Genomic DNA, 23,802 nt, shown 5'->3' with positions numbered 1-23,802 from the left:
CCAGCAGCTTCGCCAGCGCGGCCGTAAGGGCGGGGGAACCGGAACCGAACGCCTCCGCGCCGCGCCGGCCCCTCCCGCTCCCCCCGTTCCAACGGCACGGTCACCCTCGCCGCTGCCGCACTCACCTGCCGCCTCTTTCGCCGCTCCGTGCCCCTCGCGCTCCCCCGCCGTCCCGCCGGGCTCCGCGGGCACCGACAGCCGCCGCGCCCCGGACACGCCCGCGGCGGGAGGTCCCCGGCTGTCGCCTCCTTCCCCTCCGCCCTTCTGCCGCCTCCGGGAAACCTCACGAAGGGCGGCCCTGAGCCGCCCGCCTCCCGATGCCCGGGCGCCGGCCGCAGCGAGGGCTCCGCAGCCGCCCCGACCCCCGTTCCCGTTCGCTCCCGGTCTCCCCCCCCGGCCCCGGCCCCGAGACACTGCGGACCTATCAGCGCTCGCGGTTTGGGCATGCGCACTAGGGAGACTGCAGCACCCGCCCCTTGCCGCATCCCGGTTGGCTCCCCGGGACACATCAATCATCCCCCTCTCCGCCTATCAGCGCTCTCGGATTGGGCATGCGCACTAGGGAGACCCCAGCACCCGCCCCTTTTCCTCAACCCGGTTGGCTCCCCGGGACACGTCAATCACCTCTCTCGCCGCCTATCAGCGCTCGCGACTGGGGCATGCGCACTAGGGACACCGCAATGCCCGCCCCTTCGGCAACATCATTGGCTGCGGGCGTCACGCCAATCAGCATCTCTCCGCCTATCAGCACTGGCTCTTTGGGGCATGCGCAGTACCCAGCCCTCGACGCCCGCCCCTACGGTAATCTGATAGGCAGACAGAATGGCAACTGACGTGCCTAGGCAGCCAACCAGCGCTCCGCTCCTCCAGCCCTCCAGCCTTCCCGCGCCATCTGATTGGCCCGCTCTGCATCCTCACCCGCCGGCTCGCCGCCCTGCCGGGATCTCCCCCCCCCGCGCCCTCCGGCCGCTCGGCTTGCCGCCGCCGCCGCGTTTAAAAGGCGACAACGAACCGCGCTCCTCTGCTTCACGCGGAAAAGGGCGCTATTTCCGTGTTCTTCCCGCTGCCGTCCGCTCCTCCCCTCCAGCTTTCTTGCGCGACCTGATTGGCTCGCTCTTCATCTCCATTCGCGTTCTCTCCGCCCACTCGTCGCCCCGCCCCAACCCCTAGGCGATTTGCATATTCGGCGTGGCGTTTTCTTCTATTTAATTTGTATTTCCATTTCTATTTCTTTCTCTGTTTTTTATGTCTCCTCCTATTTCTGTTTCCCAACAGGCCGGGCGACCGCTGCTCTTCTGAGCAGAACGGAAGGGACAGAAACTCTGAGCGGTGGTAGAAACGGAAACAATTGCAAAGTACAAATAAATTCCCGGGGGAAACAGCTGCGGTGGGGCTGGGCTGCAGAGACGCGAGTGGGTGGGGAGGACAGTGAGAGGGGGACAATGGGCGCTTTGTGGGGGTGCAGGTGCCCCGCGGGTGTGGGGCACGTTTGGGGAGAAACCGTTGGGGAGGGGCAGGGACACACAGGTCAGATTTTGATTTCCATGTGGTTTAATAATTCAGTAGATTCAGCCATTACAGACAGCCCGGGACGCCCGCCGGCACGGCTCCCAAGCGCTGTGCTTGGTCAATAACACTGTAAGCTTGCAACTGCCAAGAAGAAAATGAAAGATCGGCCGCCTCTCCGCACCGGAAGGGGCTTTGGGCGGCAGGAGCGCTTCTGGGGCACCACCCGTGCTGTTCCAGCCCGCCCGCACCGCCGCACCGTTCCGGCGGGCGCCCGTGAACCACTCGTCCTTCTCTGGAAGGACAGACCTCTTCCTTCCAGCACACTGACGGGCGGAGGCAGCGGCGCTGGGGGCGGGGCCTAGCTCGGGGGGCTTGGCTTGGCTTGGGGGCGGGGCCTGGCTCCGGGGATTCATTGACGGAGGGGCATTGCTCGGGGGGCGGGGCCTGGCTCCGGGGGTCGGCGGGGGGCGGGGCTCCGCGCGGGGGCGGGGTCTGGCTCCAGGAGGCGGGGCCTGGCGGGGGGCGGGGCCTGGCCCGGGTTGCTCGTTCCGCGCAGGGCCCCGCGCTCCCTCGGAGGACGGCGGCAGTTCCGCCGCGCCCCCGTTCCGTGGCCGCGGTTTTCCCCGCGGGGGCAGCGTCACGGGGTCACTCCCCGCCCGCCCCTCGCAGCGCCACGGCAGCGGAGGCTGATGCATCCACCGGTCTCTTGTGTTTCTGAATTACAGAACCCACCCCAGCGGCCCAAAAACCACAGTGCACAACATCCAAAATTATAGTTCAGTATTACAATGTATTATTATGTGCAAAACTCACCATTTACAAAATGAAATACAAACACGTGCCGGGGGTTCAGATACACATCAAAGCGGCAGAAATGCTACAGCTGTCTGCACGCACACGTGCTGCACGCGACGCTCCCGTGACCGCCTGCCTCGCGGTACGCTGCCCGGGACCCGGGCGGCTCCCACGGCACGGGCGGCCCTGGACAGACCCACCGGAAACACACGGTCAATGCCGCTTCATCTTTGCTGACTTCCACATCTCATTTACACGAGCGACTTGGAACCATGAAATGCTAGAACGCGTTCCGCAGCTTGAGACAGTTTTGACGCTGGTGACACGCTGCACAAAGTAGTGTTCTCTTTCACCTTACCGATGTATTTAACCCTCTGCTGAGACAAATAGTGTCTGGATAGGTCCTGACAAACCCCTCTGCGACTCTACAACACTGCTCACATAGAAGTTCCTTACCAACCTCTTTCTCTTGTGTTCTGCAAGGAGCCTGAACCAGCAGACTAACACATTTTAAGCCTAAATTAGGTTCTCGACATTCTTTCTCTGCCCCTTCTCTACATCCTCTTCTTTCAGTTTCCTCTTCCAACCCCTCGTTCTGTCTAAAACAATGCATATAAAAATAATGGAGATAAGAGTACATCAAGTTCAGACGAAGGCACTGAAACCACCAGTGCAAATGTTACAATCTTCTTACAGATAACAGAAGTTTCATAAGACCTCTCCTGTAACAGGAAAAAGAGAAACCACAGAGACCTTTAATGCAATACTCTAAAACCAGCAAGAGATTTATTCTTGTATATTAAATGTTAAAATCACATGCATAATTATAGAATACTTTATAGTTAAAAAAATATTTCAAAAACCAACCCTGACAGTTTACCTGCAACTGCTATAAAATTCCTATTATATATATATATATATATATATATATATAAAAACATGGTGATTTTGTGTAATTAAAAAAATTGGGAAAGGATGCAATCATCCAGGTAATTATGAGTTAATTGATGCCCTGCATCGGACAGTCCTGTCCAACTCGTGCTGGTGAAACTGAACTCACACCAGCCAGTTTACTGAAATATTTGTCTGGTGTACATACATGTAAATCAAAATGGCATTTGGCTAAAGGATGAGCGTAAGAAAACAGATTTTTGCGCATTGCAGCAAAAGACCTGCAGAGGGCCGTAGTACAATATGTTGCAACAGAGTCCGTGGTACAAGAAACTGAGCCTCACGGGTTGTTTAAGACGCTGGTGGGATACCCCACAGGACTGGCCCTATGCAAGGTTTACATGGGGTTCTGTAGGCAACGAAGGAAGGGCCCACATGTGTTTTCTAGGCATTACGGTTTAAGGCCTGCTTTAGCTCCTCAGGAAGGCAGCCAGCCGTTACAAAGGAACAGAAATGAAATGACGAGTTGCTGGTTTTAAGAAGCCGAGTCACTGTTGTTTTGAAAAATGGCACCGTATGGATCGCTGTTGATGCGCTTGTAGACAAAGTGGAAGACCTGGGGCTGCGGACGGCTGTGCAGCTCCGCCTTGATTTTCTGAGGGTAGGTGTCCTCTGTCAGCTGCTGCCAGGTGTCGTCGACGAAAAGGAACAGGCTGTATTCCTCTGGATTGTCCACTTTGAACTTTTCAGCACAGAGCTGACACACATCTTCGGTAGTGATATATGGTCTTACTAGTAAGGTCTTTCCCGTACATCCACTGTTGACTTCCTGGAATGCAACACGAAGGTAGTTCTGTAGAACAAGAAAAGAGACATCAGAAACGCAAGAACCAAAACTCATCCTCGGCAGGGTCGGCGACAAACAGCACGCGGCTCCCTGGCCCAGCTGTGAAACGCGTGGCGACTGCCGAGCGTCGCCGGCCCGCGGCGAACGTGACAGTGACGCTGCGGCAAGGCTGTGTGGGCAGAACAGGAATCCAGAAGCCGACGTCCTCTTTTCCTCGGCTCACATTCCAACCCTGCAATCAAGAGTGATCAGGTACGGCCTTAAAGCCCCATGCAAAACACCCGCGGTTTTAATGGGCCTTGACAGGAACGGAGGTGCCACGAGGCAGAACAGCGTGGGCAGCGCAGCCGGGAGATGCCGCACAGACGCTTCACGCAGCCGGGGCAGCTCGCGGCCTGAGCCCCGGGAAGCGAGGGCTGGGACAGCGCCTTCCGCCTGAGCGCCGCTCCCAGGGTGCAGCGGGAAAGCTCCTCTGCCAGGTGCCAGCGGTCAGACCGCAGGGAGAAGCTGTCTGTTTCTCTGCGGAAACTGACACCTTCCCCAGCTCTGGGGGAATTCTAAGCATGTCCTCTAAGGAAATACCCTTCTACCTTTCAAAAGGCATTTAAAAGGAAAAATAAAAAGCAAACACTTCAAAAAAAAAACCCAAACCAAACAAAAAACCCACAAAATATGTTGTATCCCTGACCAAAGCAGCCAGCTGTCACGTGAGTTTTTAAAACAGAAATTAACTGCAATCAGAGACTAAAGAGCAGTAAAATGAAAGGAGGTGGAAAAAAATGACAGCGAGCAAGGCCTGTTTATTGACCGAGCTGGTCCCTGTGTTTCTGCACGGAGTAAATGAAGCGTGCTAGATCACAATGGTAAAAATTTACATTGCATAAAGCAAGCTGTTAAAAGCTGGGACTAAAGGAACGTTCGTATAACTTGAGTTCCAAGAGCACTCTTGCCTTTAACCACATATCTTTTGGCAGCTTGCAGACTGAAACACTGAAGCTTTGCAACAGCATTTAAACCACTGGGACGGACCCTGACTGAGCAGAACTGATCCTCTGTTGTTACTCAGGAGGAGTAAATTACAAAAGCATCAGCCCCAGATAAGGCAAAATACATTAAGGTTTTAATTGCTAATGTACAGTTAACACACAGAAGATCTGTTTTCAAATGCATGTGCTTTTAGACAGACAAGATTGCTCCGAGCAGAGGCTGAAGTTGGTACAAACGCCTGTAACTCATATACCCGGTATCAAAATTATTTAAGCAGTATCAGAAAGTCGTACTTGATCATCAGCGAAACACGGGACTTTTTGCCTCCCCATCCTCGAGGGAGGGAGGACGAAGGCTCCCGGGCCGCGGGGCCAGAGGAGCGCGCGGCAGAGGCGGCTGAGCCGGAGCGCGTCACGCGCTGGGCGCAGGGCAGGCGCCGCGCCGCAGGAGCGCGGCCTGCGGAGCCGGGAGACGGCAAAGCGCGCAGCTCCGGCGGCGCCACCGCCCCCACTCGAGGGACAGCAGGCACAACGGAAGCGGCGCGGCGCACGCTGGCTGCCAGCTCCTCCGCTGTCCCCGCGCCTTCCCGCGTGCAGCTCTACAATTAGTTTGGCTAAAGTTCGTTTGCCGTGGAACAGAAGGTGAAACAGAACACAAGATCCTGCTGAAATAATCTTCTGTCATTTAGTCATCCAGAAGAAATACCAAGGTGATGAATTTTCCTATGAAAAGTGCAGTGTTTTGCTGCAAAGACTTGAGCTACCTGAATGTGACATCTAGCTACAGGGAAGCAGAGTATAAACTGGATCCCAGTAAGAAGGACTAACTTTGTGCACTGGCCATAGTTTGGAATTTTTGTTAATTAGTTCTCCTCTTCCTAGGAGAGGCAAATGGTGGAAGACTGATTATTTTCCCAACTCCTTCCTATTCAGTGCTGTGCTGTAGTCCTTTGCACAAACACCGATAACGCAGGAGGAGACCCGGCTGAAAGGTTTCACTATCCCCTGACGAGCTCAAGCTCTATCACATCTAATTGACGGTTGTTCTTGGCCTCTCTGGCAACTTTGCGCTGTGGTACGAACTGTAAACAACTGAATACAAAGGAGCAGATCCTTTCTTCTTTCCTTTCTTCCAGTGTTCTCCTTGCTTCAGTCCACAAACCGATGCATCTGAACAGACACCCAACAGCATGCTACGTGAAAGACACGCAGGCCTGGTTTTAAAAGATGAATGAATCCCGACTGGTTTGTTATTCTTCAGTTGAAGTTACTACCCTGCTCTGAAAGAGCAGTAAGAAATGGAGGAAAAAAACACAAACAAACATCATGTCATCCGTAGCACAGGACTCAACCCCTTGCTTAAACTTTAAAACCGAGGGCAAGCTTTTCTCCCACCCTCTTCTCTGTTACCTGTTGTGCACCACCGCCAGCTACTGGGGAGCTGTGCTGATCTATACCACTGAAAATCTGATCTGGTTTTTTAACAGTAAAGCACACAAAGAAGCTGGATCTAAGATATGATTCAGTTTGTCCTTGCTCCGCATGACTTAAACAGAAGGACTGTGGGAAAGCTCCATTATTCAGTGTTTTCTTTAGACCATTATAATCGAACTGTACCATAAAGTGCAAAGACTTCAAAACCAAGGCAAATTTGCCAGCCATATTCTCAGCACTGCTTCACTCCCACTTACCTTGTGGCCCCAAGAGAACTGCTATGAATCGTACCTCTCAAATGGGGGTTTCCAACTAAACAATCATCCTCTGGTTTTGCTCCAGCCCTAAGCTCTACCTGAAAATCATCAACCGAAGGAATCATCCTGTTAGTTGTCCTCCTCTTGTGCCACTGCCGGAGGGTGTCTCTGGCTTCCGAGCTCAGCAGTCGGGCAGCTTGCTCTTCCTGGAAGTTCTTGATCAGTGAGAGCGCGCCGTACGCACTGGTCAAGTAATAGCCTCCTGGGAAGGACAGCAAGGGGGCACTTCTCAGAACGGTCACGAACAGCACACCGGTTTGGACTGGTCACATTGGAAGTACAAATGCTTTAAAAGTATAGATATGTTCACACATACATACATATGAAAGTCCCTGCCTCTGCTGCCACAGCATTTATACACAGAGCAAACCGCCCCAGTGGCCCGCGAGCAGCCGATGGAGTGTTCTCAGCGGCTGGCAGACCCGCCAGGCGCTGCAGCGGCGCCTGACCGCTGGGGACACCCCCACTGCTGCTACTCCTTCACTCCGAGCGGTTTTACGAAGCTGCGACATGAGGTTTCTTACAAACAATTTCCAACAAGTAATTTGGTTTCTTCCCAAGCTTGGAGTGTGGGCGAAACAAACATAGCTGTTTAAACAAAGTAAAACACAATCCACCACTTTGCAGGAACTTAAAAGCCACCACCACCCTTAGTGGCAATAGAGCAACATCTGAATGTGTGATTTGTACCCTGGAAGCACCTCAAAGAGTTTGTTTTAAAAAGGAAGGCTGTGTTTGTCACCTTTTTAGCATTCCCCATAATGTCTGACTAGTTCAGGAGGTGATGTTTACGTCCTCCATACTTCACCTTTATTACATGAGTGGAGAACACACTGAACACAAGACCAAGTTGCCAATACACAAAAGAAGCTACAGGTCACAAAGGAAAATGAGTCTCAACAAGAGGTAACAGTGCTCGACAACCAGGAGGAACACAACACACACTGCCATTTATTTCTCTCACTCCTCCTCCCCTTTTTTTTAAATAAACTATTTGAGTGGGAGCGTCCAATTAGTCTATCCATGGAGCCATTCAAGGACACATTCTGTGCTCACAGTAGTATTTTCTGTACTAGAATCGTTTTGGTTGGGAAAGACTTTTAATATCATTGAGAGCAACTGCGAACCTCACACTGCCAAGTCCACCACTACCCCCTGTCCTGAGAACCTCGTGTCCGTCTGTCCAGCCCTCCAGGGCTGGTGACTCCAGCACTGCCCTGGGCAGCCTGTTCAATGCCCCACAGCCCTTTGGGGAAGAAATTGTTCCCACATCCAACCTCAACCTCCCCTGGGCAACTTGAGGCCGTTTCCTCTGCTCCTGGCGCTTGTTCCTGGGGAGCAGAGCCCGACCCCCCTGGCTCCAAGCTCCTTTCAGGCAGTTCAGAGATCAGAAGGTCTCCCCTCAGCTCCTGTTCTCCAGCTGAACCCCCAGGTCCCTCAGCCGCTCCATCACACTTGTGCTCCAGCCCCTCACCAGCTCCGTTCCCTTCTCTCCACTCGCTCCAGCACCTCAAGGCCTTTCTTGGCGTGAGGGGCCCAAAACTGCCCCCAGGATTCGCGGTTTGGCCTCCCCAGTGCCAGCACCGGGACGGTCACTGCCCTGGGCCTGCTGGCCACACCATTCTTGACGCACATCAGGAAGCTGGTGGCCTCTTGGCCACCTGGGCACGTTCAGCTGCTGTCACCAACGCCCCCAGGTCCTTTTCCACCGGGCACTTTCCAGCTGTTCTTCCCCAAGCCTGCGGTGTTCATGGGGGAATACTGAGAGCATACTCTTGGCCTTTAGCTTTGCAACAACTTTAATACACAAAACACATGCAAGACCCATGAGACAAACTGGACAACACGTTATGCTTGACCTGTACAACCCCAAAGCACTAAAGAATTTATCCTGCTCAGTACAGTTCAGCTGGAGCCAGAGGCAGGGCCAGCCAGTGACTTTACAGTCATGACTTTATAGTCCAATAAATGTTTCTGCTTTTCAAGCATCTTAGTGATATCCAGCTTCACATCTCAAGTGTTTTCCGTTCTAAGATTCCTGAACAACGCGCTAGAGGATGCTATGCAAACGGAACAGGGAACAGAGCAGTGCCACGCTGGAGGAATCCTGGCACGGTTCTCTCGTGCACACTGGCGAGGTAGAGGATACAGCAATTTCAGAAAGACAAGAGACAGCAGGAGCGGGAAACACACAAATACTGGAACTCACAGCTGAGCTGGGTCACAAGAACCTTTAAACTTGCTCAGAAACCAGCAGATCCTGGGGCCTACCAAGGGCCTGCAGAATACCACTGTCAGAAACACCACCATGAGAACAGAAGGGAGATTTCCCTGCCTCTAGTGGACTGCAGCCACCATCCAGGAGTGCCTTAGGAAACATATTGCTAGGGCTTATAAAAATACTTTGTGAGAAGCAAATATTGGGAAGAAGCAAAGATCATTAAGTGGGGCAATATTCTCGAAAGCCCTTTCCTGGCAGAGAATCCCCCCCGAAGTTTCTACACAGCACCTAGCCCAAGTCCCATTACATGTCTCACAATTTAACCGAATGCTGCAGCCCTATAAATGATCTCGGGATGTTTTCAGGCACAGAAGGGTAACCACATCTGACACCTGCACGGTGCATGTGTTTGCTTGCTAAGTCACAGCATCTCCCGCTTCTTGGCTGGAAACAACCTATTCCTTCACGGGGTGATACACGTCAGTAGATCCTCAGGTCACTAACCACCCTTCCCTTCTTACACCAACAACATCGCCGACTTTAGGACTCTCCATGTTCTACTCAAACAAGGTTAACGGCAACTGCACAATGTGGAAGAATGAATCCCCCTTCTCTAATCCTTCATTCCATGCAAATAAAAATAAATAGATTACCTTCTCCATGCAGCAAAGACGGATCCAGCAATTCCATCATGTACTCAATTTCAGTATCCAGCTCCAGCATATCACACTGGGCTATGACATATGTCAACACCGGCAAGAAGTCATCAGCTCCATACAGCCTCCCTGGGTCAAAGAGAACACAGTGACACACAAAGCACAACCTTTTACCAGTTTCAGTGTTTGAAAGGAAAGCGCTGTGTTGCCGCCTTCACTGGCCAGTACGTTCGTATTACTCCAGAATCTCCTGCTATCAGTACGCAGGAAAGCGCATACTCACGTAGAACTAGTGTAAATTCAAGGCTCACAGGACAGCCTTTCCGACAGCCGGTTTCAAAAGGCCGCGGTTAAAGCAAAGCTGCTTTCTTTTAAGCTGCTTCACAACTCGGCTTCACACCGAATGTGTAACATGTGCTGCCAGATGCGTCAGAGACATCAGGAAAGAAGCAGAGAGGAACAACCCCTCTCTGAAGAGCGAGATGCTACGAGAGCTGCAGGAGGAGGACACATCTGCAGAACCGGGGGCCCGAGTTCCTCCACCAGAAGACAGCCCCAGGTCTGGATTATCAGTGAACCTGAACCACGAGAAGCACCATACCTGAGTTATTCTCCATAACAGTGTAAATCAACTTGCAAACTCTCAGCAGCAGCATAACTTTCTTTTCAGGTGAATACATTTTCTGCATGGTCATGAACTTGACTTTGATCTTTTCAACGTCCACAAAGTCTGGTGTTGGAACAAAGACGCCCAGTTCCTGAGGGTTCCTCTGCCGCACCAGCTGCAGGTTTTCCTTCAGCTGTTTCCAAGAGCCATCGGCGGTATGAAACTCTTTCAGCATCGCTTCAATGTGGCCCTTCAGCGGCTTCAGGATGCACTTATGCATGGCCTTCTCCAGGACAACATCTGCAACGGGAAAACACAGGCCGGCTGACTTCCGTGGTAACAGAACCACTCCCAACAGAGACGCTGCAGAGCAAACCCGACTTGCTACGGCCTATTTATCATGCAAGCCGAGTCTCCAGATGTTTGTTAACAAGAAAACAAAAGGCAGAGTAGAATCTGTATTCCATTTATGGCAGTGTGGTAAATCAGAAACAAACAACCAAACAAACGCACAGACTATAGAGCGGCACAAGAAAGCAAAGAAAACAAAGCAAGCTGTGGATTCAGTGAACTTTTTCTTTTGTTGGCCAGAAGTCTCTGAGTTTTATTTTACTTTGAACTCAGACTTTAACTCCCAAACTTCAAGTAAAAGCAGTCAAAACCATAACTTTTGTCTGCTTTGGCATGAAAGCCCATCCTTTTTGCATAGTTTCCATCAGGAACTATAACTCAGCCAAGGTCTCCTAAAACTTGGCTCAACTTTGTCAAGATCTTTATCAAGTTGGACAGATTATGGGCTTTAAACTATAAATGAAAACCAAGCTGTGTTTTCCCAGCTTCGGATTTCATCATGCAAGCTTATATCCAGCTTTGTCATCAAGTTGGAAGTTCTTTGTTTGGCAATAGTGCGCACGTGGCACAGTAATCGCTGACTTAGTGGGTTTGTTGGGGTTTTTTTATCTTCTACTCAAGTTTTTCTTTAACAGTTATTCTGCATTTTCAAAGTCTGGACCACATCAACAGGGAAAGCTCCTTGCTAAACATTTTCTCTGCAAACCTTGCCTTTCTAAGCTAATTTCCTCTCCCACTCAGTGTCCCTGTGGCAACATCTTACGCTAATGATTAGCTTACATCAATCATTCGTACCATAATGAACTTGCACGAGTACCAAAGAAGCCGGTGACCCTTCGGACAGGGGCAGGACCCGAGGCTGGAGCAGGCAGAGGGGCCGGGGGCACAGGGCCCGGGTAGCGGGGGCACAGGGCCCGGGAAGCGGGGGCACAGGGCCTGGGGCACAGGGCCCGGGCAGCAGGGGGCACAGGGGGCACAGGGCCCGGGGCACAGGGGGCGCAGGGCCCGGGGCACAGGGGGCACAGGGCCCGGGCAGCGGGGGCACAGGGGGCACAGGGCCCGGGAAGCGGGGGCACAGGGGGCACAGGGCCCGGGGCACAGGGGGCGCAGGGCCCGGGGCACAGGGGGCACAGGGCCCGGGCAGCGGGGGCACAGGGGGCACAGGGCCCGGGCAGCGGGGGCACAGGGCCCGGGGCACAGGGGGCACAGGGCCCGGGAAGCGGGGGCACAGGGGGCACAGGGCCCGGGCAGCGGGGGCACAGGGCCCGGGGCACAGGGGGCACAGGGGGCACAGGGCCCGGGCCGCAGGAGCCTGTGTCGCTGTTGGATACTCGTTACCCAGCCGCAGTGGACGTTCTGCTGCCGGTGCTGGCTCACTCCAGCTTCATTGAACCTCGTGCACTTTCTAGGTTCTTTGTCTGATCTTATGTGTTTTTTCTAGATCACAGTCTCTTTCTTTTCTCCCTCCCCAATTTTTTTTTAAACTGCAGACTATTGCTAAGGCTTGGGATTTACACACACACCCCTTCCAAACATGCGTGAGTGACTTCTGTTTTCTTGCTTTTGCTTTATGCTTTCATTTATTTTATCCTTGTGTTCAGCCACGTTTCCTTTGGAGTCTCCATACCCCTCTTTCGCACAGAAACGTGCCCTTCGCATACTCCTCTTATGGTGCCTTTGCTTCACGTGTTGTGTTTACCCTCTGTCTGCGCCACACAGAGTCCAAGCACTCACTGCTGAAGGCTGTTCCTAATGGCTTCTGTGCTGGTAACGCGATCAGGCAGACAAAAATAGGATGGGGTATTTAACAAAGCATCCTTCAGTACTGTTCAGCAACTACACGAGAGGGAACAGGAGGCAAATGAAATAAAGGACATATAACTGTGATTCCAAAAAGATACTGACTGCCTTGGCTTACTAAGGGTGGAGTGAAACTGCCAACGCAGCAAGTCTGCACAGAACCCGCCAGCGAGCGAGGAAGCGACCGGAACAGGACGGCTTGCCCAAGGCCTTTGGTGGTGGTGCCGAAAATACAACCAACCAAAAAAACACCAAACCAAACCAACCACACAAAAATCCCCACCAACCCATCCCATCCCAACCCAACCCAACCCAACCCACCGTCTGTTCCTCTCCCTTATGAATTCTGGCACAGGCAGAAGAACCACAGACTTACACTTTTTAATGTAAGGACAGAAAAGTCTAGCAAGTTGTTGAGGCCAATAACATGGCAAGATTGACAAGGACTGGACTTCAACTGTCAATAACAACACCCATATGTATCTTAATTAATACAAAACCTACACAAATAGTTCTGCTACTGTTAAAGCCTGGAAAGACAGCATTTCCTATGATCTGGGTCTTAGACCAATAATCAGTGTCACAAGACACCTGTAAGCACGCTTGGGGTCACACCAGCCAACTATTTATCCTTCCTTCTGAACTGCTGTCACCGGTGCCTTTCAGAGGAAGGTGTTTTCTGGATACGATCCCACAAAACAGGTCCCAGCCAGCAGCAGCTTTCACTGGTTTAACTTCTAATGGTCACCAAAAAGGTATACAAGGGTATCCCAAACAAATTAGCATCTAAGATGTGAACTGAGGACTGACCCTTTGTGGTAGCATCTCTGTATATTTCTCAGATGCAAACCTGCAACAAAAATTCCTGTTCGCTTCAGCACAGGCAAAGTGTTTTCAAATGTGTGATACTCCAAGACAGACACTCTTCAGCTGTTTGGGTTGTTTTAATTGAACATCACTTGAGCTGAGCGCCATGTAGCGTTCCTGAAATGACACTTATAATTAGCCTCCAGCCTCAAAATGGGAACTGGAAACGCTTCGGTAAATGAACCGTGAAGGCCAGCCAGCCAGTTTCGTTGTGGCTTGTGGAAGCACATCTGCATCCTGTGCTGACACGCTATTTTGTTTTGCTGCAAACCACACAAGTTTGCATCTAGAGGGGACGATATTAGTCATCGCGAGTGTCCTTACACAGCCTCTTCACAACCCTCGCTGTGTGAAATCGCAGGTGCGCTCTCACCTCTTACAGGCTGCCGGGTTACCAGCAACCACCTGTTGTTGCTGCACTGGGTCACCAGCCAGTGTCCACTCCCTGCATTCACACTTGTCTATCACCTGTGCCGGCCAAACCACCCACCAGTAAACAAAGGGCTGAGGAAGAGACTGAGAGCGCCTGGGAACCAGCACTAAAAGGCACAAACAACGCTGTCCCGGAGGCTGAAAGCAGCAGGTTGCTGTGACCAGCGTGGCGTGTACAAGAAGCACACCTGACTACACTGCATCGCCTTTGCTTCGGATCTTCCTGGTACGTTGCATGTCCATAGGCTGCCATGACTGACACGGACCTATTTTAAGACAGCTCATGTCAGTATGGGCAAGTGCCCAGCTCTTGGTGGATGTGACACGTGCCCAGCCCATCATGCAGGCGTGGGCATCTTCCCCAAAGGAGCAACGCTCGGCAGTAGGACCTCACACAACCCACATTCCCTGGTAATCTGCACAGCCCCGAAAACAGCCGCAGGATGAGGTGGGTGATGGATAGGCAGTGGTGGCAGACGTCGAGCAACTAGGGAAGGAAGGCCTCTAGGGTAAACCTCCCCTTGTTTTATCTACATAAAGCACACCAACGAGTCACAGAACTATCTGTGCTAGGTTTGTGTTGCTTTAATCAGCTGTGGGTTAATTAAAACTCACACTATGGCTGTGTGGTAAACACCAGTCTTCTCTTAAAGAAGATGTAATAAAGAATAGGGAATAAGTCAAAAGCAAATAAAAGGGATGGCTGGGTAAGGGAGGACCAAATCCTCTGCCTCTTTCTCTCTGCCCCCGCTCCTGCAGCGAAAGGAGAGCTGGGTGACACACTGGGTGGCCTCAACCCAACACGAAAATGCACGAGGAGGAACAACAGGGCAAGGAACGGGACACCAAGACAAACATGAGCATCTAAGAAGCAGCACAGTGCTGAAAAAAACAGCCAACACGAGTTTTTCAAGTGGAAGGGGTAGCATACCGTTCTAATTGCTTTAAGAGCATAACTGGATCACTGCAGAAGAGGGGAGCAGGGGCTGGGCTGTATCTTAGCCTTTCTAAGACCCATAACCCTATTACATGCAACTTCCCTATAATCAAACAAGGGAAATATTGTCTTGTGGTAATCACCATGAACAGGTGCACAAAACAGTGCCCTGACAACCCCATTACCAATGGCTGACTGTCAGACAAGACAGATATCTAAAAAGAGGCACCATGGGGGTCAGCTCTGGGCTTTAGTCTACTTGGTATTTTAATTCAAAATTTGGATGACAAAGCAGAGAGTTCACATCTAAAATGTGCATATGATATCATGGCAGGAATGGGAGGAGGGCATTGCCAGTCCTGTGGAGAGCAGGTCTAAAGTTACCTCCATAGGTGGGAAACGGGTTTAAGTCCCAGGTGACAGAAATCTGGTAAGAACAAAGACAAAACACCGTCTCCGGAGGAGGAAGGCGAAGCCTCCCTCGAGCAGCCAGCTGCCTCCACGCAGAGCCGAGCTCCCCAAGCCTCCCCTAAGATTCCACACTTAAAAATCCATTACACACTAGAAACACAACACCAGTAACAGGCAGTGTTTTCAGGCACCTTTCCACATAATAACACCATATTGCCACATTATTTAAACGAGTCATTTCTTGGCCTAGGTCCAGATTTGGGCATCAAGACTGAAGTTGTTCAGGTGTTAGGTCCCACTTGGTGATCACCAGCAAACTAAAGACAGTGAACTTGACTCCTTTCTGTTCACAGCCAGGAAAAGAAACACAAACAATTCCCAAACGTTTGCTATTCGGGTAGCTGTGGACTATCAGTGTCCTCTGACCAGTCCACGTCTTTATTCTGTGAATACATATTCAGGTGCAGACAACTTTTTAAAAGATACTTTGCATTCGCCCCTAAACAATAAAAAGCCATGTGCCTTAGTCCTGGTTCTGTCCTAGCGCTGGGAACCCCATTGTTTCAGGAAGGGTTAAGAGCCACAGCACTAGGATTGGGAGGTACCTGTCAGGAGTAACTAGAAACACTGATGCGCGTTCTCCCAATGACCTGGCAGGAGTTGAACAGTTTGATATGCCCCTGGCTGGGAAACCTTAACGATCTCCCACAGAAGTCTTTCGCTTGCAAGTCTGGAAACTCCACCACGCAGTTCTGCAAGAAAAGCTACACGATCACAAGGATCATCACACAGACACAGAAGAAAGGGCTCTGCTAAGCCTGGGCAGAGCTGCTCCAGCACGTGCCGGAATGCAAGCGATGGCAGTGGGGTACGGTGCGGTCTGCCCGTCCCCAGCGGGTACGGTGTGGTCTGCCTGTCCCCTGGGGGTACGGTGCGGTCTGCCCGTCCCCAGCGGGTACGGCGCGGTCTGCCCGTCCCCAGCGGGTACGGTGCGGTCTGCCCGTCCCCAGCGGGTACGGCGCGGTCTGCCCGTCCCCAGCGGGTACGGCGCGGTCTGCCCGTCCCCAGCGGGTACGGTGTGGTCTGCCTGTCCCCAGCGGGTACGGTGCGGTCTGCCTGTCCCCTGGGGGTACGGTGCGGTCTGCCCGTCCCCAGCGGGTACGGCGCGGTCTGCCCGTCCCCAGCGGGTACGGTGCGGTCTGCCCGTCCCCAGCGGGTACGGTGCGGTCTGCCTGTCCCCTGGGGGTACGGTGCGGTCTGCCCGTCCCCAGCGGGTACGGCGCGGTCTGCCCGTCCCCAGCGGGTACGGCGCGGTCTGCCCGTCCCCAGCGGGTACGGTGCGGTCTGCCCGTCCCCAGCGGGTACGGCGCGGTCTGCCCGTCCCCAGCGGGTACGGTGCGGTCTGCCTGTCCCCTGGGGGTACGGTGCGGTCTGCCTGTCCCCAGGGGGTACGGTGCGGTCTGCCTGTCCCCAGGGGGTACGGTGTGGTCTGCCTGTCCCCAGGGGGTACGGTGTGGTCTGCCTGTCCCCAGCGGGTACGGTGCGGTCTGCCTGTCCCCAGCGGGTACGGTGCGGTCTGCCTGTCCCCTGGGGGTACGGTGCGGTCTGCCTGTCCCCAGCGGGTACGGTGCGGTCTGCCTGTCCCCAGCGGGTACGGTGCGGTCTGCCTGTCCCCAGCGGGTACGGTGCGGTCTGCCCGTCCCCAGCGGGTACGGTGCGGTCTGCCTGTCCCCAGCGGGTACGGCGCGGTCCGCCCGTCCCCAATGGTGACCAGTAGCAGCTCTGCGGGGAGCGGGAGGCACACAAGCGCAAACTGACAGAGGATAAGCGACTAATCATGATGTGAAAATTCAGTCTGCAATTCCGTACCGAAAGAGTCAAGCAAAACTGTGGATAATGGGCAGGGCTACATCATGAAAAGGTCTCTATAGGGATGACTAAATCTTGCTGTCACATAGCTATCTGCTTAGATCAGCAACATCTGACGCTCCTGATCCACTGAGGTTGTTTGCAGGCCCAAGCCATAGGCAGTTCATGATTCAAAAGCAAGTTCTTCCTTTGTTTACCCTGCTTTGTAAAGTAATTGCATTTAATCACATGATCAAAGCCAGACTTTCTGTCACTGAAGAAAACCAATGCAGTTTAGTAATTACGTTTCACAGCTCATGCTCCTCCACGCTACAGAGACATTTAAAAGCAGACAGCATTTTGCCAGTCTTCGCAGACACACGGTCCAATTTAACCACACCCTGACAATGAGAAGTACAAGTCCAACCAAGCTTTCACGAAACTACCAGCACACCAAATCTGTACTTCCTTGTCCCATATTCAGTCCTCTGCAGAAACCCAGGCGAAACACGCCTGCACCTCTGCTCAGCTCGCCTTTTGTTTCTGCCATGTAACACCCACATAACGTTCTTTATTATTCCAGCAAGAACAATACGTGCCTTTGAAAGAGTCTCGGTTTCAAGGACACCCTTCATAGCGTCGTACCTGCTGCAGCAGTGCTCCCCACTCTGGCCTGACTGTGTGTACGTGAAGGTGAGGCGACCTGACAGCACTTCCTCTCCACCGAGGACAGAAATGTCGACACAAAATCAGCCTCTAGTCCCAGAGAAAGAACTATCTGCCAATTTTGCAGTGGGCCAACTATTGGGACACCGAGGTACAGGAGAAAAACAAGCAAATTAGGACTGAGCTGAGCTCACAAGGAAAGTATTCTGCCCTGAGGGATGTTTATCTCCTAAACGTGGCTTATAGACTCCTTAACAAATACTGCTCAGACTGGGCAAGACAGAGAAGCACTGAGACTTTATGCAGCAACAATGATTTCTCTTTTGTGGATGCACAAGTCTCTCTCTGTTGTTAAAACATGTATTCAAACATATATCTCATGTGCAACCATTTATTAACACATACATGTAACAAAGAGGTATAGAAATCTTGGGATTAGCAGCCCCTTCTCACTCTTGCACACGTTTGTGTTGAACTATCATGTATCTTTGCACTTAACTTCAAGTGTAGGGACAGCACAGCCTTGCTAGGAGTGCATGAGAACATGTGGAAGAATGACATTTATTTCAAAAGCGAGTTGCTAAGAAATGTGCCTCTGCTCTTAACTGCCACGGGTTTCGAATAAATTCTGCTTTCATGGCTACATTCCATACGGTTAAAATTGGCAAAGTTTTGGTTCAAACATCTAGAACTACTTCAACCAAACTCAGGGGAAAAATACACGTATGCTAGCAAAGAAAGGATCCCGCATTGTTAACAGCACAGCAGCTAAAAAAAAACAAGTAATAATCACAGGTAAAAAGTCCACACTGTAGCTATTTTAAGGATAATTATTACAGACAAATCTGTAGCTTAGTCCCTCTGAGTCGCCAGGGCGATTTCGGGCGTGGGGGGGTTGGTAGTGTTTTGCTCTAAGACTGAAATGCGCAAGGGCTCCAAGTCGGCTAGCAACGTCAACCCCACCTCTCTGAACCCGCAGAGGCGTATCGCTATAAACACAGATTACACATTTTCACCGCGGCCCGAAACACAGGACGGCGTTTCTTACCTATTTGGTCCTCGGGAATCAGCGATTCGATCGGGGGATCGAGTTCGGAGCTTTGGGACAAGTAGTTCTTGACCTGGGTCATGAACTGCCGAATCGTTTGCAGCATATCGGTGCTCGAAACATGGCACTCCTTGTTTTCCTGGAGAAAGCTGACGTAGTCCTGCACTAGGCATCCAAAATAAGTGCGTTTGTCCTGGGACATCTCTGCAATCTTCTTGATCATCCTCTTCTCGGGGGTCATGAAGGAACTGAAAACTCCACTGACTTTCCGTAGCTGAGATTTCACAATCTTGGGGAGAACAAAAGAACTGTTTCTTTTCTTCTTGGGCTTCAGAGGGGGTGCCATGCTCTCCTGGTCGCTCTCCCCCTCGAAGTCCTCCAGGCTGCTGGTGGTGTCCCCCTCGTAGCCGAACAGCGGCATGCTCCGGTCGAAGTCCAGCGAGTCGGACGAGGAGGTGGAAATGCTCATGTCGCTCAGCCTCTGCCGGCCTCCATGCCAGGGCGGCTGTGACTCAGAGCTGGGAGCTCCCGTGCTCCTGGCGGCTGCCGGAGCCGGCTCGGGCAGGGGCTCACCTGGGATGCCGGCGGCCTCGGGGACGCGCCCTGCGCTGCCGCCAGGCCAAGCCGCCGCGGCCCTGGCGCTGCCCTCCACCTCCGAGCAAGCAGCCTGCTTCTTCAGCCGAGGAGGCGGAATAGGGGCTGGTTTATGCTGCAGCGAATCCAAGCCTCTGTCTTTCTTATGGCTGACTGTTTCTGGCATGCTCGCCTGCTTTATAGTCCTGGAAAGCTGTGGACTCGTGAAGATGCTATTAATAGAAGGAGGTGGCGGCCGGGGCGGGGGGGAGCGAGGCCTCGCGGTGCCATTCGCGTCTGGAGCTCTGGGGCTCTGCCTTTTCAGACTTCCACTGACGTCCTGGCTGTGCACTTTTAAGAAGAGGGGATTAATGAAACACAGCGCTCCGTTGGTCTGGCTGCACTCCAGCTCCGAAGGCGTTCTGGTTCGTATAGAATGCACTCCATTTATAAGGCAGAGCTGGCGCGAGTCTTTACAGGCACCGTCCAGAGGCGCAGGCCTGCGGGGAGCTGAGGGATCTGGGGGGCTGCTGTTAGCCGAAGAGCTCCAAAAGTCTGAAAATCATCATGGCGTTAGCGTAAGAATATGAAACAGCATGCAGATGGCTTTCAGAACATTCAGCTCAACATCGCCAGCTTCAAGTACTAAGAAATTTAGGCAAGCTTTTATTAATTCATGGGGAATAAACCCAACTTCTGAGTGAACCACCAGACACAACTGCAAGCTGCACTCCTGGGGCTGCTCCTCCCCATTTATAAATACCATGACCAACGCATAGCTTTGTGTCAGCCCACTGAACTTAGCTTAAAAATAAACTAAGAATCACAGAACAGAGCGGGGACTGTAACAGAGTAATTCTTACCAACTTGAGACTGACATGAACATAAACCACTTACCAGCATCTCACTCAGGAGAAATAAGCCTAGATTCTCAGCTGGTGTTAATAAGCTCACTCCATTAAAGACAACAGTTGGGTTGATCCACACCAGCTGACGGTCACTGACTCAATAAAACCTTTGGTTTGGTTTGATAGTAAACAAACGAAACTACACATAAAAGACAGCTCAGATGCTGCTGCGGCGGTGCACTCGCCGTCCTCGGCCGCGCGGCCGGCAGCCCTGCCCCGGCGGGGTGACGCTGTTCGCCTGAGGCTTAGGCTCTCAGCAGCACATAAACAGGCCGGTGTGCAGTCCACACCAGCCGTGTGGAAAACCTGCAGCTGCAGCTTCTGCTCTGTCCCAGCAGAGCGTCAGCATCTCTGTGAAACTGAGTCAACAGTAAAACCCGTCAGCTCCTGAAAGTGTGAAGAATGACACCAGACAAGCCCTCGAGGACAGCAATCAGCCTGAAATAAGGGAGGAACACCAGAGGAGGGAGATTTTGCTAAAATGTGCAGTCTCGTAGTGTAAGGATGCCTCATTGGGGCTGCTGAGCAATGACACCTGGGCCTGATGGCACCAGTGCCAAACCCCCCACACCTGACAGCCACGTCTTGCCCTCGGGGCAGAAGGCAGGAAACGCCGGTGACAGGCCACTGCCACAGAGCACGTGCAGGCACAGACGTACTTCTCTACTTAGTCACGCGATGCTGCTGTTGTTCGCCAGCTCCGTGGCTGCACATCCTGCGTGCAGACCCCTCAGCAAGCTGCCCTGGCATGGGGGCTGCTGCAAACACACGATGTAACGCTGCTGCAGGTGAAACGCAAGAGACCCAGAGAGGGAGTCTTGTGTTCAGCACATCAAACCTTCCAGGCTGGCAACAGCCTTGAAACCTTCACTGCAGTTTCTTCCTGGTGTGGTTTGCTGGGCTACATGCTGCTGACCTGCCTTGTTCAGTTCTCCTGAGCCTACAGCACGACAGAGCTCCGACCGGAGCTACAACCCTCTGTGTTCGGACCAGGGTGTTTTGCGCCCACATGCTGCTTAAGGAAAGCCCAGGCTTAACAGGAAGGGCCCTTGGGAGTTATTTTGGGCACCTCTTGGGTGCACTGTGTTGAGGGGCTGGCTTCCTGGTGTGCTCTTCTGCACATGCACACCTAAAACTCTATCAAAATCTCGACTTTGTTGTCTGCTTTTTGCTCAAAGAAACTGTGATCTTGATCTGGTGTACAGTAGGCAATTGATCCCAAATACGCCAACCGCATATTCAGAGACAGATCCTCCTCAGGTTTGAAGCGTATTAGCTTAAAGAAGCACCACCTGCAATGTAGACGGACTGTTCAGGAGCAAGACTCACTCTGCAGCAGTGGTGCTCTCAGGTACTGAGGACAGACGGTTAGTCTGGAGAGCCTGCTCAACACCACCATCATCTCCTATGGAGAAACTCACCTGACGTTACTTTAAGGCTTCTAGGTGTTACTGGGAGGCTGTCTTCACTACACTATCCCAATCAGACTCTTTTTCTGTCCAAAATTCACCTAATCAACGTTTCCATGTTTGTCCCTATTCCCATGAAAATCCGTACTTTCATGCAATTACCAGATAATCAGTGCAGGAGTTATTTTTCTCTTCTCTAAAACAAATCCCTTAATTGCACTGCTACTGCAGCAGAACAAAACGAAAAGCAGTGCGATACTTCCCTGTGCGTGGCTTTGCTGCAGAGTCCCACCAAGCAGTTCTAGAGAGCCCCATGCTAGCACTGATTTAGTGAGGATCCGCTTCTAAATCAAAGATGACTCAAAAATCTGGACATAGAATGCTGACAGTCAACCCTGCCTTCCCGCAAAAGGAAATGAGGCCGTTCAGCGCTTTGCAGGAGTTGCTCAACGATCCGTTGGGGTGGAGCCGATGTTTCAAAACTCCCCAGGCCTTGCAAGCTCAAAATAGGGTTTACAATGAGCCTGCATTTGGTTGTAGCAGTCAAGCAATGCACGGACATGTCCTTGCATTTCCTTTTGCTATTTTAAAAATATCACCAAACCAACACACACGGATACATTCTGCAGATCCTATGCATACAATCCTCCTCCAGTTAACATGCTACTGCATTGCGCTGCTTATCTCAAAAATTGCCATTCTGGATGAGCTGTCAGCCTGAGCAGAAGTTGCACTGAGAGCGAAGCCCGGCTCCTCCGCTCCCGGGGCGGCTGCCCAGGCCAGAGCCGGCCCCGCGAGCCCGCAGCCCGCGCCAGCCCGGCAGCCAAGGCGGCACGCCTGCCCCGTGCCGCGAGACGCGCTCCGCCCGGCGCGGGGAAAGAACGAGGCAGGAAGGAAACTACAGTCGCAAAAATACCACAGAAGGAAGGAAGAGCAGCCAGGCCGCCATTCGGCAATTACGAGGTTCCCAGTAAGAGAAGCTGCCTTCCTAAATTAAATCTGTATCATCACTGACCAACATGAACTACCTACTAATACAGACTATTTCTTCGAGCTTACAGCAATGCTACGGAGAATGACATCTATGTAGAGAATTACTTACTTAGTCCAAGCTGAGCAATCTCTTCAAGTTCAGCTTCTGTCCTTGCTGCAGCAATAGCATGAGGCAACTTCAGAGTGAATGGAAGGACGTCCCTGTTGTTGAAGAGAAAAATAACGCTGGTTGTTGCAACAACATGCATAGTTCTAAAAGCATTCGTTTTCAGCACTGGCAGTGGCTGAGCTCCGGTTCTTGTTTTCTTTTCGAGCTATGGCAGGTAGCAAGAGTCACAAATACAGCGCACAGTAAAAACACTTCCCGTCTGGGCTCCTCTGCGTTGGAAAGTGGCGCGAGATGCAACCCACAGCCAAGCCCCCAGGGCCTTCTTTAGGCTCATTTCCACTGAGCCATCCAATATTTTCTCCCCTGACGGCAGATGCTTTTACAGCTGGTCTTTCCAAGCGTACCAGTGAGACGCACAAGTGTTATCTGCCCATAACCCTTCAATGAAGCTTCTTATTTTCTGAATATGCTGTTGGTAGAATTCCACTTCTCAGAATAAAAATCTAAAAAGTACCTGGTCAGCAACCAGGTACTTGTTTAGGTAAAAATTCCTAAGCTAGGATGTTTTGGTACTACCCTGTCCTAGGCTGAAAACACACTTCACTTAAGAGAGTCTTCATAATTTATTCTCATCTGTGGTTTTTCTTCACTGCCTTTAGAAATTCAATGGATGCTGACAAAGGGAGACGCATGAGTGCACGAACAACGTAAGCCAAATCCAGTGGAAAAAGCTTTTAGACAGAGATTTTAAGGGACAAATCTACGTAACCGTATGTACCCTGTATGAGCACTGCCATCAACAAATACTGTACCTCTTGCCTGCCCACCCTCAAACAACAGTGCGTGCTAAACCGCAGAGTCTGTAGTAGAAGGACCTAGGCAGTACAAGTAAATGAGAACAAATGGAGCACAGGAATCCTACATACATCTAATGTCAGCATATGTTCTTTTAGGGCTGTGAACAAGCCAACCATCTGTCGCAGCACAGAGAGGCCTTCATCACATCAGTATTCTCTATGTTGTATGTTAACTTGTTGAAAACACAGGATCTTGTAATGCCACTCATTCAAATCAAGCATATGCCCGAGACTGATACACTAACTAAAAAGTATTTGGAAAGATTCTTTCAATATTGTACCAGAGATAATCTAGAGTCTAGAATAGCATAATGGACTTAATACAAAGAT

General features: G+C 51.8%; 1 protein-coding gene across 29 annotated transcripts in view; it reads right to left on the bottom strand.

The window, feature by feature from the left end:
• LOC102089333 (sodium/potassium/calcium exchanger 3) overlaps positions 1-23,802 on the bottom strand; it is a 208,563-nt gene that overhangs the window by 8,497 nt on the left and 176,264 nt on the right. For 24 of the 29 annotated variants that reach the window (XM_065059490.1, XM_065059491.1, XM_065059484.1 and 21 more), the window contains 6 exons: positions 22,616-22,707; positions 18,624-19,751; positions 10,258-10,563; positions 9,654-9,785; positions 6,818-6,981; positions 126-4,048 (listed from right to left, as the gene is read on the bottom strand). In XM_065059490.1, the coding sequence (XP_064915562.1) occupies positions 3,731-4,048; positions 6,818-6,981; positions 9,654-9,785; positions 10,258-10,563; positions 18,624-19,751; positions 22,616-22,707 (2,140 nt within the window). In that variant the 3' untranslated portion in view covers positions 126-3,730. Of the gene's footprint in view, positions 1-125; positions 4,049-5,140; positions 6,309-6,817; positions 6,982-9,653; positions 9,786-10,257; positions 10,564-18,623; positions 19,752-22,615; positions 22,708-23,802 lie in introns of those variants that run through there. The other 5 variants (XM_065059489.1, XM_065059495.1, XM_065059500.1 and 2 more) reach the window with 4 other exon arrangements.

Source organism: Columba livia, chromosome 3 (genome assembly GCF_036013475.1).
Source record: "Columba livia isolate bColLiv1 breed racing homer chromosome 3, bColLiv1.pat.W.v2, whole genome shotgun sequence".
NCBI classification, from domain to species: Eukaryota; Metazoa; Chordata; class Aves; order Columbiformes; family Columbidae; genus Columba; species Columba livia.
The sequence above is the reverse complement of the archived record's forward strand: the minus strand, read 5'-3'. Positions and strand labels throughout refer to the sequence as shown.